At 31.4% G+C, this 13,428-nt stretch overlaps 2 protein-coding genes and 1 pseudogene across 2 annotated transcripts; 2 read left to right on the top strand and 1 right to left on the bottom strand.

The window, feature by feature from the left end:
- Positions 1-7,062: 7,062 nt before the first annotated feature.
- On the top strand, positions 7,063-8,256 carry LOC104787779 (putative F-box protein At1g70960 pseudogene; annotated as a pseudogene).
- A 256-nt stretch (positions 8,257-8,512) lies between these two features.
- On the bottom strand, positions 8,513-9,755 carry LOC104787778 (uncharacterized). Its single transcript, XM_087451095.1, has 3 exons — positions 9,459-9,755; positions 9,054-9,142; positions 8,513-8,858 (listed from the first exon to the last, which is right to left on the bottom strand). The coding sequence occupies exons 1-3, from the start codon at positions 9,486-9,488 to the stop codon at positions 8,708-8,710; spliced, it is 270 nt and encodes an 89-aa protein (XP_087307221.1). The 5' UTR covers positions 9,489-9,755; the 3' UTR covers positions 8,513-8,707.
- Positions 9,756-10,508: 753 nt separating this feature from the next.
- Positions 10,509-12,302, top strand: LOC104787777 (lysine histidine transporter-like 2). The gene is made up of 6 exons (XM_087452809.1): positions 10,509-10,690; positions 10,786-11,170; positions 11,252-11,751; positions 11,837-11,928; positions 12,029-12,097; positions 12,204-12,302. The coding sequence occupies exons 2-6, from the start codon at positions 10,992-10,994 to the stop codon at positions 12,300-12,302; spliced, it is 939 nt and encodes a 312-aa protein (XP_087308935.1). The 5' UTR covers positions 10,509-10,690; positions 10,786-10,991.
- The last annotated feature ends 1,126 nt before the right edge of the window (positions 12,303-13,428 follow it).

Here is a 13,428-nt window from a genome sequence, read left to right as displayed (position 1 = left end):
AGAAAATAAGTTGGAAAAAGTGGAAAAACTGGTAGAAATGTTGCTAAAGTTTATAAAAGCTTTCTCTGTTTGTAAGAGAATTTCAGACAAGAAATTATTATTTTCTGTAGTAAAAAATTATAGAGTTACAAGCGTAAAAAATTAATATTAATACTTAATAGTAAAAAATTATTATCACCCTACAATAGTAAAAAATTACTTCAGATGTACTCTCCCATAATTGATAAACCTGAATGCTCCTATCTGTTCTGTCTTCTATGAAAATCGTGTTGCTCTTTTACTTACAATCAGTGTACATATTGAAAAGTCCAAAACTGCGACGCTACAAAACGGGTGCATAAGATGATAGGTTCAAAGACAAAATCTCTTATGTCCTGTGCATCTGCAGCTTTTGCGGTTAATGATACAAAATGAGACGACTGGACAGAGTTGTGTCTGAAGCTTCACTTACTTCTTTTCATGTTGATGTTTTGTATTCATACTCATATACTAGAAGTACTGTATTGCCATTTCACGTCTATCACCATTCACCAAATGTTGTCATGCCATTTTAACCTCATCGCTTCAATTTATGGGAACAACTTTGGCTATGCCAATATGACCAGCTAATCTAGTCCACACTGAAAAGATATTTCAGACCAGGAATAATAACCTCACTAGCAGAGTACATTATAGTTTGGCCCCTGACTTTATAAGCAATGAGTAAATTTATTCTTCAAAAAGCCATAAAACTACAAAAAGCCAATGAATCATCAGCCAAAAACATTATGCATCACGGATTGGGATTTATAGTGTCCTCCAAGACCTGGGGAGCTTCTTCTTAATTGGTTTTGCTTTGACATCAGAGCTAATTGAAATTTCTAGAGATTGAAAAGAAAACAACACAGCTGAGAAAATGTTGATAAAGTAGACCAAATCGAATTGAACAAAACAAATACCAGCAGATGCATCATCTAGGATCCTTTTCGGACATCAATGAAACATATGAGCTAACTTCAATGCAACAGGTACATGGTGCACATGAACCATCGCCTAGATTAACAGTCACACGTGTGCTTGAAGTTAAAGCCGTCGGAACTCAACCTAGTATACTTAATCCCGAACCCGATGTTTTCAGGGCCGGGCAGCGCCATTCCGTGGGCTTTGGCCCTAATTGACATGCCTAGTTGAAACTCTGTTTTAGTTAAAAAAGTTTGTAGTTGAATCTTTCTGCTTATTTTGATTGAGGTCCTGTTCGTTTCTCCATTCAGATGATTCATTTGAATGGAGATGAAAAATGATGTTCGTTTTTGACAATTTAACGAACTATTTAGATGGATCACCCAAAAAATTTGAAAAATATGACTGACTCTGATTTAGTAGAATGGAGGTACAAAAGCTTACATAGCCATCAACATCTTCCCTTAGCAACAGTCACGTTTACGCTTAGATCCATGTAATTCTTTAGTTTCAGTTTAATAATATAGGGTTCCCCGTTTTCTTACCAAAAAAAAAAAAAAAATCCTTACATAGCCATAAAAGAACTTACGACATGAAAACACGAACCATGACAGCCAAATCAAACCAAAGCTTAAGATCCTTCCATCGAAGTCCATAAACCACACAGGCTCCTACCCTGTTTATGTTTATAGTTATTTTTTTCCTTTAAAAACGTTATTTTAAATATATAAAAGAGCCTCACTGGAATTTGATGATAATTAAATTATCTTATATAATATGAGAAAGTTTTTCTCAACTTTTGCTAAGAAGATGACACTTGGCCTATTATCTATCTAACACTTGTATATTTTTGTTGTTTGGACCTAATTAACTAAATTCATTTATACTTTGGACCTAATTTACTAAAAGCCCATAAAACAAAAAAAAACTCTTAACATTTCCTTCTTCCCTTCTTCAATTAGACCTTTCCAATCTAAACCCACCATTTATCAGTTTGTGGTTTCATCCTAAAAACAATCTGATTATAGGTTATTTTGACATTATAAAAATATGTTTCAATCTTATGTATGATTCACAGCAAGAACGGATTCTAAATTATGTCAAAAATTTATTTATGGGTTTCCATCTTATAAATGATTCATAAGCAAGAAAGGAATCTAAATTATGTTAGATTGTAGATGTTTACGTGTTCTCAAAATTATCTTATAAATTCATAAATTTTTGAGTAAAATTTTAATTTCTGAGTATCCATTACTGGGTTTAGTTTCTGGAGTTTAATCCTATATAATCTAATGGTGGGATGTTTTATGTAAGTAATTTGATAATTGCTTACTTATTTATTCCCCATTAGATATTACCTATTTGTTTTCCATAATATTAGAATTCAATCAGTTTTCCATAAAATTAAATTTGAGTCCCTAATTGCTCTCATTTTAAGAGATTTTTTCAGTCATGATTATTTAATTTCAGTCATTAGGTTCCTATGAAGAATTATATTATTTTTATATATTTTCCATATTTCAATAGGTATTCTTGAATAATTTTAAATATTTTTTTTGCAGGTTATCATGTTTATTGTTTGCATTAAAAATGCATCAGAAAAATATAATGTGAGAATGTTTGACAAATTTACTTATTCATTAGAGTGTTTATGTATGTATTTCCTAATCTCCATGGACCGGTCCGGCAATTTTGGATGACCTATGCCACTTTGTTTTTAAGAAACCATTTTCATTATCGTAAATAAAATAATAAGAATAGTAATATAAAAAATTATTTTCATAAGATAGTTTCTAAGTCCATAAACCGAAATATGTTCGTTTTGCTTGCTCACATTTTTTTGTCTTTTCAATGTTTTCATATTTATTTAAATATTTATACAAATTGGATATATCTACATGAAAAATATATGTTTTTCTTATATAAAACTTGAACTTATAAAAAAAATCTAATAATAACTGAACTTATAATTTTATTTTTTTCTACATAAAAGAAAAAAAAACTTCTGGTCTAAAGTATGCGGGTTCCAAAAAATTTGATGCCATAATGCTTGGCTTCATTTCCTTCTTCCCTTCTTCAATTAGACCTTTCCAATCTAAACCCACCATTTATCAGTTTGTGGTTTCATCCTAAAAACAATCTGATTATAGGTTATTTTGACATTATAAAAATATGTTTCAATCTTATGTATGATTCACAGCAAGAACGGATTCTAAATTATGTCAAAAATTTATTTATGGGTTTCCATCTTATAAATGATTCATAAGCAAGAAAGGAATCTAAATTATGTTAGATTGTAGATGTTTACGTGTTCTCAAAATTATCTTATAAATTCATAAATTTTTGAGTAAAATTTTAATTTCTGAGTATCCATTACTGGGTTTAGTTTCTGGAGTTTAATCCTATATAATCTAATGGTGGGATGTTTTATGTAAGTAATTTGATAATTGCTTACTTATTTATTCCCCATTAGATATTACCTATTTGTTTTCCATAATATTAGAATTCAATCAGTTTTCCATAAAATTAAATTTGAGTCCCTAATTGCTCTCATTTTAAGAGATTTTTTCAGTCATGATTATTTAATTTCAGTCATTAGGTTCCTATGAAGAATTATATTATTTTTATATATTTTCCATATTTCAATAGGTATTCTTGAATAATTTTAAATATTTTTTTTGCAGGTTATCATGTTTATTGTTTGCATTAAAAATGCATCAGAAAAATATAATGTGAGAATGTTTGACAAATTTACTTATTCATTAGAGTGTTTATGTATGTATTTCCTAATCTCCATGGACCGGTCCGGCAATTTTGGATGACCTATGCCACTTTGTTTTTAAGAAACCATTTTCATTATCGTAAATAAAATAATAAGAATAGTAATATAAAAAATTATTTTCATAAGATAGTTTCTAAGTCCATAAACCGAAATATGTTCGTTTTGCTTGCTCACATTTTTTTGTCTTTTCAATGTTTTCATATTTATTTAAATATTTATACAAATTGGATATATCTACATGAAAAATATATGTTTTTCTTATATAACACTTGAACTTATAAAAAAAATCTAATAATAACTGAACTTATAATTTTATTTTTTTCTACATAAAAGAAAAAAAAAACTTCTGGTCTAAAGTATGCGGGTTCCAAAAAATTTGATGCCATAATGCTTGGCTTCATTTGCTTACCCTATGGGTTGGGCCTCGGTCCGGGCCTTGAACCATATTTTATATTTACTCTAGGGTTGTCGTGTTTGTTGATTATATTAATACTACTACCTCATGAAAAAATGAACTATCATGATTTAATATATTCAACATCACTACAAGAAATATGCGTATTTTTAGCACACGAAAAAACGCTATCATTTCGTTTTGATAGCGATTTTGTAAATGTTGTCTTTGTCGGTGCCATCTTAGAGGGTGTACAAACGATATCATTTTTTCCTTTGCTATTATTTGTCTCTCTATAATAGTGCATTATTATCGCTATATTAAGATTATTAGTAGCATTTTAAATTTGCTATATTATAATTAACAGTGTATAAAGTAGACTAAAACTTCTTCTTATAAGATGATGCATATGAGTCTCTCCATTGTAAATTTAGTTTGTGATGTTACTATCATATGCTTAAAAAAATCATGTTGTTAAGATTGTGATGTCTTTTTATATCAATTAATTTGATATGAGTTGCATTTTTCTATATCAATTAATTTGACTTCTATAGTTGTGACTTGTGAGTAATATATGCTAATTGTATATTGGTATCATTTTTTAGGAATCTTAGTATCAAATAGCTTTAGATTAACCATCTTAAAAATAAAAGATCAACAAATATTCTCATAACATTTTCCACTTTCACATATAATATTTTACTTCCTAAGACACTTTTTTATTATGACATTTGATATTATAATATTCTGCGGTTTTTCTTCTAAATAGGTACGAGAAAATAAATATTTGTTTTATTCAATTGCATTTATGATAAAGCTAAAAAGACAGATCTAAACAATCATTTCAGCAATGGAACAAAACTATTGCATTTTTATACTACACCAAAACTTAGAGTAATTTTTTTATAACTTTATTTACTTGGATTCATTTTCATTATTAAAATTTCGTAAAAGAAATTTTAATTTGTATTAGAATGTATAAAGAATAAATTATATTGAGGGATGTGATTGCATTTTTTACCTCACCAAAAATTAGCTGGTAAAATATATTTATTAAGTTCATTGTTGTTTACCTAAATTTCATATTTAGATTGTATTCATGTAAGTTATTTTCCAAAATTTTCATGGTTTTGTAGATGTCAGTGGTAATATAATTTGTGCAAACACAAGAAAGAAAATAAAAAGATAGAGAATGCTTAATATGTCTTGAAAGTCTAAAGGGAGAAAAAACCATAAACACACTACTATGTAATCAAAAATTTCTCTACATGTTGAAATACTCTAATACTATATATAAAAGGAAAATTTAAGTAACACTAAACAAAAGAACCCAAAAAATATTGAAATGATCAGTATATTTTAAAAATCATTAAAATAACAATTGCTGAGTAAACAAATAAAAGAACTATAATATCCAAATTACTAAAATTCAAAAACAATGTAAGCTAAATCCGTGCGTAGCACGGAATGACTTCTAGTATATCTATATTTTAGATCGAAAATCAATTAGTACCCTTTTTAAAATCATATTTGATGTGTCAGCGTAGTTATTGTTTCAGTCTAGAAGATAGATGAAACAACACTCTTACAAGAATCGGAGAATAACTTTTTAATGCGTCCCTTTCAACAATTGTGTATAAAACAAACTAAGTGAAAGGCTGTAAAAACTTCGAAAAAAAAAGAGAGAGTTAAAACGTGTTTCTATATTTGAAATTGGCTTTGGTGGATTAACGACTAGGTGTGCACGATGAACTAAAACCTTTTAAGTCACACACACTTGGCACCAAAATCTTTCTGCTTATTGTGAACTTGTGATTGAATCTTGAGTGGAAATCATCATCATTAAGAGAGGAGTAGTAATTTTCTTCCTACTCTTTTTTTTTTGTTTTTTGTTTGGTTCGATTGTCTTTTTCAATGTATATCTATTGATGTGAGACAACGTACGATCATTATTGAAATGTTTTTATAAAATAACGACTAGCTAACGAGGTCAATGAGGGTGAACGTGTCTTGTGGCAACGATACTTACACTTGATGTATATATAATTTTGTCTTCGGATAATAAGAAAATTGTTTAAAGGCCACGGCGTGTTAGTGGATATTATTATTACACAGTATCTAAACGTCAATGGTAGGTTAATATTATTAGTTGTGTCGATTAGCATTTAACAATATACTTGATTATGTTTAAAATGCATATAACTTATACGTTACTTAATTAACCCAATGTGATATAACGTTCAAGTTGGCCGTGTTACGTACTGTAGAGAAAGAAAAAAAAAGCTAGCTGCTTCTTTAAAAAGTTAAGACGTGTTTTCTGTTTTTGAATTCGAATTGTTGTTTTTTGTGGATCGACGAGTAGATAGATGTCTACGATGAAAGAACCTTATTTCAAGGCATGATGCGGTGCACCAAACCTCTCTGTTAATAATTACTCATAAATAGACGATATTAGTGAGTTTTTGACGTGTGACACCTTTCTTTTCTTCTTAAAAGTGATCTAAAACCCTTTAATTTCCGTTAATTTTTCTTGCGGTTAAAAGAAAGAAATAAATGTCGTCAAGTTAATATGTTTTGACGTGTGATTCAACTCGCAAGAACTGAGCTACTAAAGCGAATGTATCAGCAGTCACGTTCATAATCATAAACTTGGTATCCAATGATCTCAATGCTAATTGGCTAGTAATTTTAGTAAGTTTTTAGCGTGTGGAACTAAAATTTCTTCTTTTGTTTTTAGATGTAAACAAACTTGAGAGAGTTAAGAAACTAAAAGTAAAGAATAAAAGATACGACGCAACAAGTTAAACTAAAGTCTCCTACTCATCTCATTAAACAGAGATGTTAAGATTTTCCTATAAATACATCACATCTGTGGTTTTGTCTAATACATTAGAGCAAGCACATCATAATTAATACATTAGAGAAAAAGAATTAAGAAGAAAAACAAATGGACAAGCCAACAAGTTTCGAAACACTTCCGCTAGATCTACAAATGGACATTCTGTCACGGCTGCCTCTGAAATCCTTGGTGAAATGCATTGTCATCTCGAAGCAATGGGCCTCTCTTATCCGTGGGGAAGACTTCAAAAATCTTTACTTGAGGAGATCATCGACAAGGCCTCGACTGATGTTCTGGGTAAAGCGATCTTTACCCCATCCACCTGAACATGAGGCGTTGTGGTATCACTCTGTTTATGATCAAGAGGAAAAACTTATGTATAGCCGATATGACAAGGAGGTGTTGTGTCACTCTGTTTATCAAGAGGAGGAACCATTGTTGTCCTCTGGTCAACAACAGTTGCGTATCCCTCGTGAGCCAATGGGCTCTAGAGTTTCTCAACCCGTCCGAGGTTTGATCTGTCTACAGTTGAATACTAAGTTTGTGATTTGCAATCCGGGTACGAAAATGTTTCGGACTTTACCGGAGATCCAAGCGAATGAAAGAAAAACCATAGATTCTTTTTTCGGATACGATGAAGCTTCGAAGGTATTCAAGGTTTTATGTGTAACATGGTGGAAACAGTCTAGGAGATATCAGATTTGCACGGTGGGATCCGGTGGAGAAACTTGGAGACGGATCAAATGCAAGCGTGATCATGAACCATATACTGAAGGACTATTTAAAGGAGGGGTTTTGTACTATGGAGCTCATGACACCAATAGTGACAAATCTCTGATCATGTGCTTCAACTTAACGTCTGAAAACTTTAGTGTCATTGATTTACCTAAGCAAATTAACTTTACTCGTCGTGGTTGGGACGTGGTGAATTACAATGGGAAAATTGCCGTATCTATTATGGTTGACGAATACACTGGACTTTTGAGAATATGGGCTAGAAATGAAATAGGAGTCTGGTTAAAAGAAGACATTGTGGTTTCTGGTTGGAAAGAAACTATTGAAAATAGGAGGTGGATAGAAACTGTTGAAAATAGGAGGTGGTTTCGTTTCATAGGTACCATTGGAACAAAAGAACTTGTTTTCGCACCAGACAGTTTTGTTGATGAAGCACCCACTGTGCTGTATTACAATACAGAAACGCAAAAACTCAGAAGGTTTAAGATTGAACACTTGTTTAATGGTCCTCCACTGATAGGTTTTTGCACTTTCTTGGATCATGTTGATAGTACTTGGCTTATGTGAATAATCTTGTCTGTTTTTCAAGTAGTACTGGTCTGGTCTTATTGGGATTGTTGTCATATTTTATTTTATGCTAAAAAATAATGTTGTCTCTCGAGTGATATATAATTAATACTATTTGGGATTGTTAATTCTTTGTCGTTATCAAAAACATGTTTGATTGCCACTTAATATACCATTTCCAAGATGTTTCAAGTGATGGTTTAATACAAAACAAGAAACAGAGGAACCAAGGTGCGAAATCCAAGGGCCACTAGTGTTTAACTCTCAAATTCATCCATTATTACCATTATTACCAAGACAAATTAAATTATAATCTTCAACATCATAACCATTTCAAAACTGTTTTTAAGTGATATGGTTTTCATACAGACGAAATATGGTGTACTAGAAACAATCACACCATGTTTTATTCCCAAATCCCTAACATGATAATTGATAAGTCTCCTTCATTTCAGTACTTGGGGTCGGAGAAGAAGCCATTGATAGATGGCATGATTTGAGGAGCTTTGTTGCGCACAAACTTCCTCAGACCGTGCTCCGCGTACCTCTCTCCTTCTGCGTGGTTGTCAAGTATACCAGCCGTCCTATTCTCCTTTGTCACCCTAATATATACACGTACCAGTTTCACTTCCACATGTTAATATACACCCAAATCAACCTTTCATACAATAGGACATGCTAGCTAGATAGAGAAAAAAAAATTATATATACAAATGTAAATAGGTCATGAACGAATAACTCGATTAATCATTGGTCAAGAGACCTCATGATTAGTGACAGTATGTATATATATGTACCTGACTTCAGGGTTGGTGGAGATGTTCCTAACAAGCTGCATCCCGCAAATTCCAACAGCAACTCCCACTGCAGCAAACAGTGGATACACCTATAATCCCACACACAAACCAATCAGTTTGAGATCAATATTTTTCAGATCAAACGGCTAGAGATGACATGGTTTCTACTTTCTATCTCATATACAGATTAGATCTATAGACACTAGACAGCCGCAAAACCCTAATTCGTTGGACATGTTCCAAAATCACACAAACCAAAACAGATCAGTGCTTAACTCTCATTAAATAACGATTTCTAACTGATTTAAAAAAAGCCAGATCGCTTTAATAAATACTTTTAAGTAACGCGCATGCAAGGGTTAGAAAAGAAGATGAAAAAAAGCTCAAATGAGATCTGTGGGGTACCTCGGGCCTGATCCATCTTGAAGAAGCCATATCTGAATGAACAAGCTACGAAAAATATAACCGAGTGAGGAGAAAGCGTGAATCTGAAGAAACGAAGGAAGAAAGATTAATTTGTAGGCGACGAACTCAGAGTCTCTGACTTGACCTTTGAGTCGTTTCTGGCTCCTTTTTAAAGATTAGAATCTTCTGAATTCTGATATGCAATTACTATTCGACACCTCAGTGTTTTGACGAATTTTACATTTTTTTTTTTTTTACCTTTTTTTTTTGTGGTCTCTTTTCGCGTCCTTGGACCTTGACTCTTCTAATTTTTTTGCATGGGATACATTAATTGGGTTTTTTTTAATTACATGAGTTTTTTTTTTTTTTGGGTCTTGGCCCATAGCAAATTAAATTCGTTTACTTTTCTTCATCAATAGTATTTTAGTTTTACGCCGATTTTTTTGTATGGTCATTGAATCTAGGGATAATTGGATCTTTCTGCGTGGAGTTTTATTGTGTGTGTGTGGGCTACAAAATACAAACTGGTTTAAGTATGTATTTACGTAGTTGTGAACAAAAAAAAAATGTTTCACCTAAAAGCATGAATGTGGCTTGTAATATCATCCCCTAAATTAGTAATTTGATATAACAGTTAGAAAAAAAAAAAAAAAAGTTAGTAGATAAAAGTAAAATAAAAAATCAATAACTGATAGGAAGCATTTATACAGCAAAATTACACTCATTAGATTAGACCATCCAGATCTTCATGCAGTTTAAGGAAGCATTGACTTTACCGAACTCATTCATCATGCATGCCAATAGACCAAAAATAAAAGCCATGTGTTACTAAGTAATTAGAGACCATACACCGCAACAATTCCAAGAACTTATGGTTTATCTTGTGAAACAGAAAACGAACTAACCTGTCATAAGGCAACAACAACCCACACATTCTTTTTAAAAATTGATTAGATGGAAGAAAATAGTTATATGAATTTGTATAGATAAACTGAGAACTATTAGTAATTATTGTCACAACTCACAAGGTACACAAAAAGCCAAAATAACATGGGGGAAAATCAGTGTTCTCCAAAAAAGGATGCGTCCACAAAGCAGAAGAATGTAGACGATTGGTTACCGATAACATCCTCTAGAAATGCCAAATGGTGGTACTCTGCGTTTCACAATGTCACCGCCATGGTCGGCGCTGGTGTACTTAGCTTGCCTTACGCCATGTCGAACCTCGGATGGTATATATATCCAATCTCTTGTCAATATATAAAATATATAGTTATCTCAAATATACTTGTGATTATAATTATACACACTGAATTTTTTATGGCAGGGGACCTGGAGTGACAATAATGATACTGTCATGGGCGATAACATTCTACACACTATGGCAAATGGTGCAAATGCACGAGATGGTTCCAGGGAAGAGGTTCGACAGGTACCACGAATTGGGTCAACACGCGTTTGGGAGAGAAGCTTGGACTCTGGATCGTGGTGCCACAACAGCTAATCGTTGAAATAGGTGTGGATATTGTGTACATGGTTACAGGAGGGAAGTCATTGAAAAAAATCCATGACCTTCTTTGCACGGATTGCAAAAATATAAGAACTACGTATTGGATCATGATCTTTGCTTCCGTACATTTTGTTTTAGCTCATCTCCCTAATTTTAACTCCATGTCTATCGTCTCCCTTGCTGCTGCCGTAATGTCTCTGAGGTAAGTTCAACTCAAAATCAATTGTTAATATAGTCTTAATGTTAACATCATATTTATTGTACGTGGTTGTAAAATATGGAGCTACTCAACAATCGCTTGGGCAACCTCGGTGAAGAAAGGAGTTCAACAAAATGTAGACTACTCGTTTAGAGCCTCAACGACCTCGGGAAATGTATTCAACTTCTTGAATACATTAGGAGATGTGGCATTTGCTTACGCAGGTCACAACGTTGTGTTGGAGATTCAAGCTACTATTCCTTCGACTCCTGAAAAACCATCAAAGATTGCAATGTGGAAAGGAGTAGTAGTTGCCTACATTGTCGTCGCCATCTGCTACTTCCCCGTTGCATTTGTTTGCTACTATATTTTTGGAAACACTGTGGACGACAATGTTCTCATGACCTTGCAAAAACCAATATGGCTTATCGCCATTGCTAACGCATTTGTGGTTGTCCATGTCGTTGGAAGCTATCAAATATACGCGATGCCTGTCTTTGACATGCTCGAAACCTTTTTGGTAAAGAAGATGATGTTCAATCCTTCTTTCAAACTCCGCTTCATCACTCGTACTCTATATGTTGGTAAGTTTTTTAGTTCACAACTGAATCAATACTCCTACATAAATAATGTAACATATGAATTTATAATATTGGATCAATGGATCAGCTTTCACGATGTTCATTGCCATATGCATCCCATTTTTTGGTGGATTACTCGGGTTTTTTGGAGGATTCGCCTTTGCCCCAACAACGTACTATGTAAGTAACTGAATACTCTAATTTAATCATATTCATTTCTCTAAAACAAATTCGAAATAACTCACTTGATGTACCTTTTAAATTTGTTTACTATGATTAGCTACCATGCATCATGTGGCTTATTCTCAAGAAACCAAAGAAGTATGGATTGTCTTGGTCTATTAATTGGGTATATTTCTTTTACTCTTTCATTATTCTTCTACCTATGTGTTTTTGTTTTTCTTTGTTAAATTTGGCAACAACTTGTTTTTTTGGTTGTGTGATAAATTTTGCAGTTTTGCATAGTAGTTGGTGTTATATTGACAATCGTAGCTCCCATTGGTGGCCTCAGAACCATTATTGTATCAGCCAAAAACTATGAATTCTTCTCTTGAAGACCACCCTATTTCTCAAACTCTTTTAGAAACACAAAGTGGTCAAATGAGTCTCATACTAGCCATTAATTTGTTCGGTGGCTGGTAATGATGATGTCAATTCTAAGGGTTTGTATATTTTTTTATATATTTTTATATTTCATATATTATCCAAAATATATATTGTCTTAAATCAGTTCAAGCATACACTAATCTTTTTTAAAAAAAAAACAAAGGAAAAAAAAGATTAACAAATTATAAAATAAATCTCACACATATTAAAAAAAGATTAACAAATTATAAAACAAATCTCACACATATTAAAAAATTAAAAAAAAATTATAGAACAAGTTTAGAAACTTCTTAAGTTACTAGATTAATACCTGTGCTAGAGCACGAGTTGAAATTCATTTTATTTATATTGTATTTTTATATAAAATATAATTTATGTGATTGTTTTAAAAAGTTTTTTTTGGATAAAATATTATGCTAAATATGAATGCTTGAAAAAAAACACTTATTTTGTAAGTTTTATATTGTTAATGATTCTAGATAAGTATCAATGCTATAACACTGATTAAATATATGAAACTAACCTTAAAATGTGTAAAAAATTACATTCAATTGCCATTAGAAAACTTAATTAAAATTAATTAATTAATTAAATATATATAATTTATTAAAAACAAAAATTGGGGAGACATCAAATAAAATAAATTGTACAAAAGTAAAAAAAAATCTATTAGAATCAAAACTAATTTGTACTTAAAAAATTAACAGCTAAGATTTTTAAAATCTAATAATAAAATCTATATAACTACAAATTTTAAAAAATATAGTTATATAGATATAATATCTTATCTATTTAAAAACTTATATTTTTCTTTTAGCCACCATTATTTACGAAAATAAAACTAAGCTGAAATTTAAATATATTCAATGTTTGAAGGTGCTTATTTACTAAGTTGATATAGTAAATATGAACCATTAGATGAATGTCATGTGGAAAAAAGTATAAGGTAAAAAAGATATTTTATACTTTTTGTATACAAAATCAATCTTTTAGAAACAAAAGTATATCATAAACATCAATCTACTAGGGACATAATGAGTACATAATTTAGTGGAAAAACTAGGATCAGAATAC

This window comes from Camelina sativa, chromosome 5 (genome assembly GCF_030686135.1).
Source record: "Camelina sativa cultivar CO46 ecotype springtype chromosome 5, ASM3068613v1".
NCBI classification, from domain to species: domain Eukaryota; kingdom Viridiplantae; phylum Streptophyta; class Magnoliopsida; order Brassicales; family Brassicaceae; genus Camelina; species Camelina sativa.
This window is presented reverse-complemented; position numbering and strand designations above follow the sequence as displayed.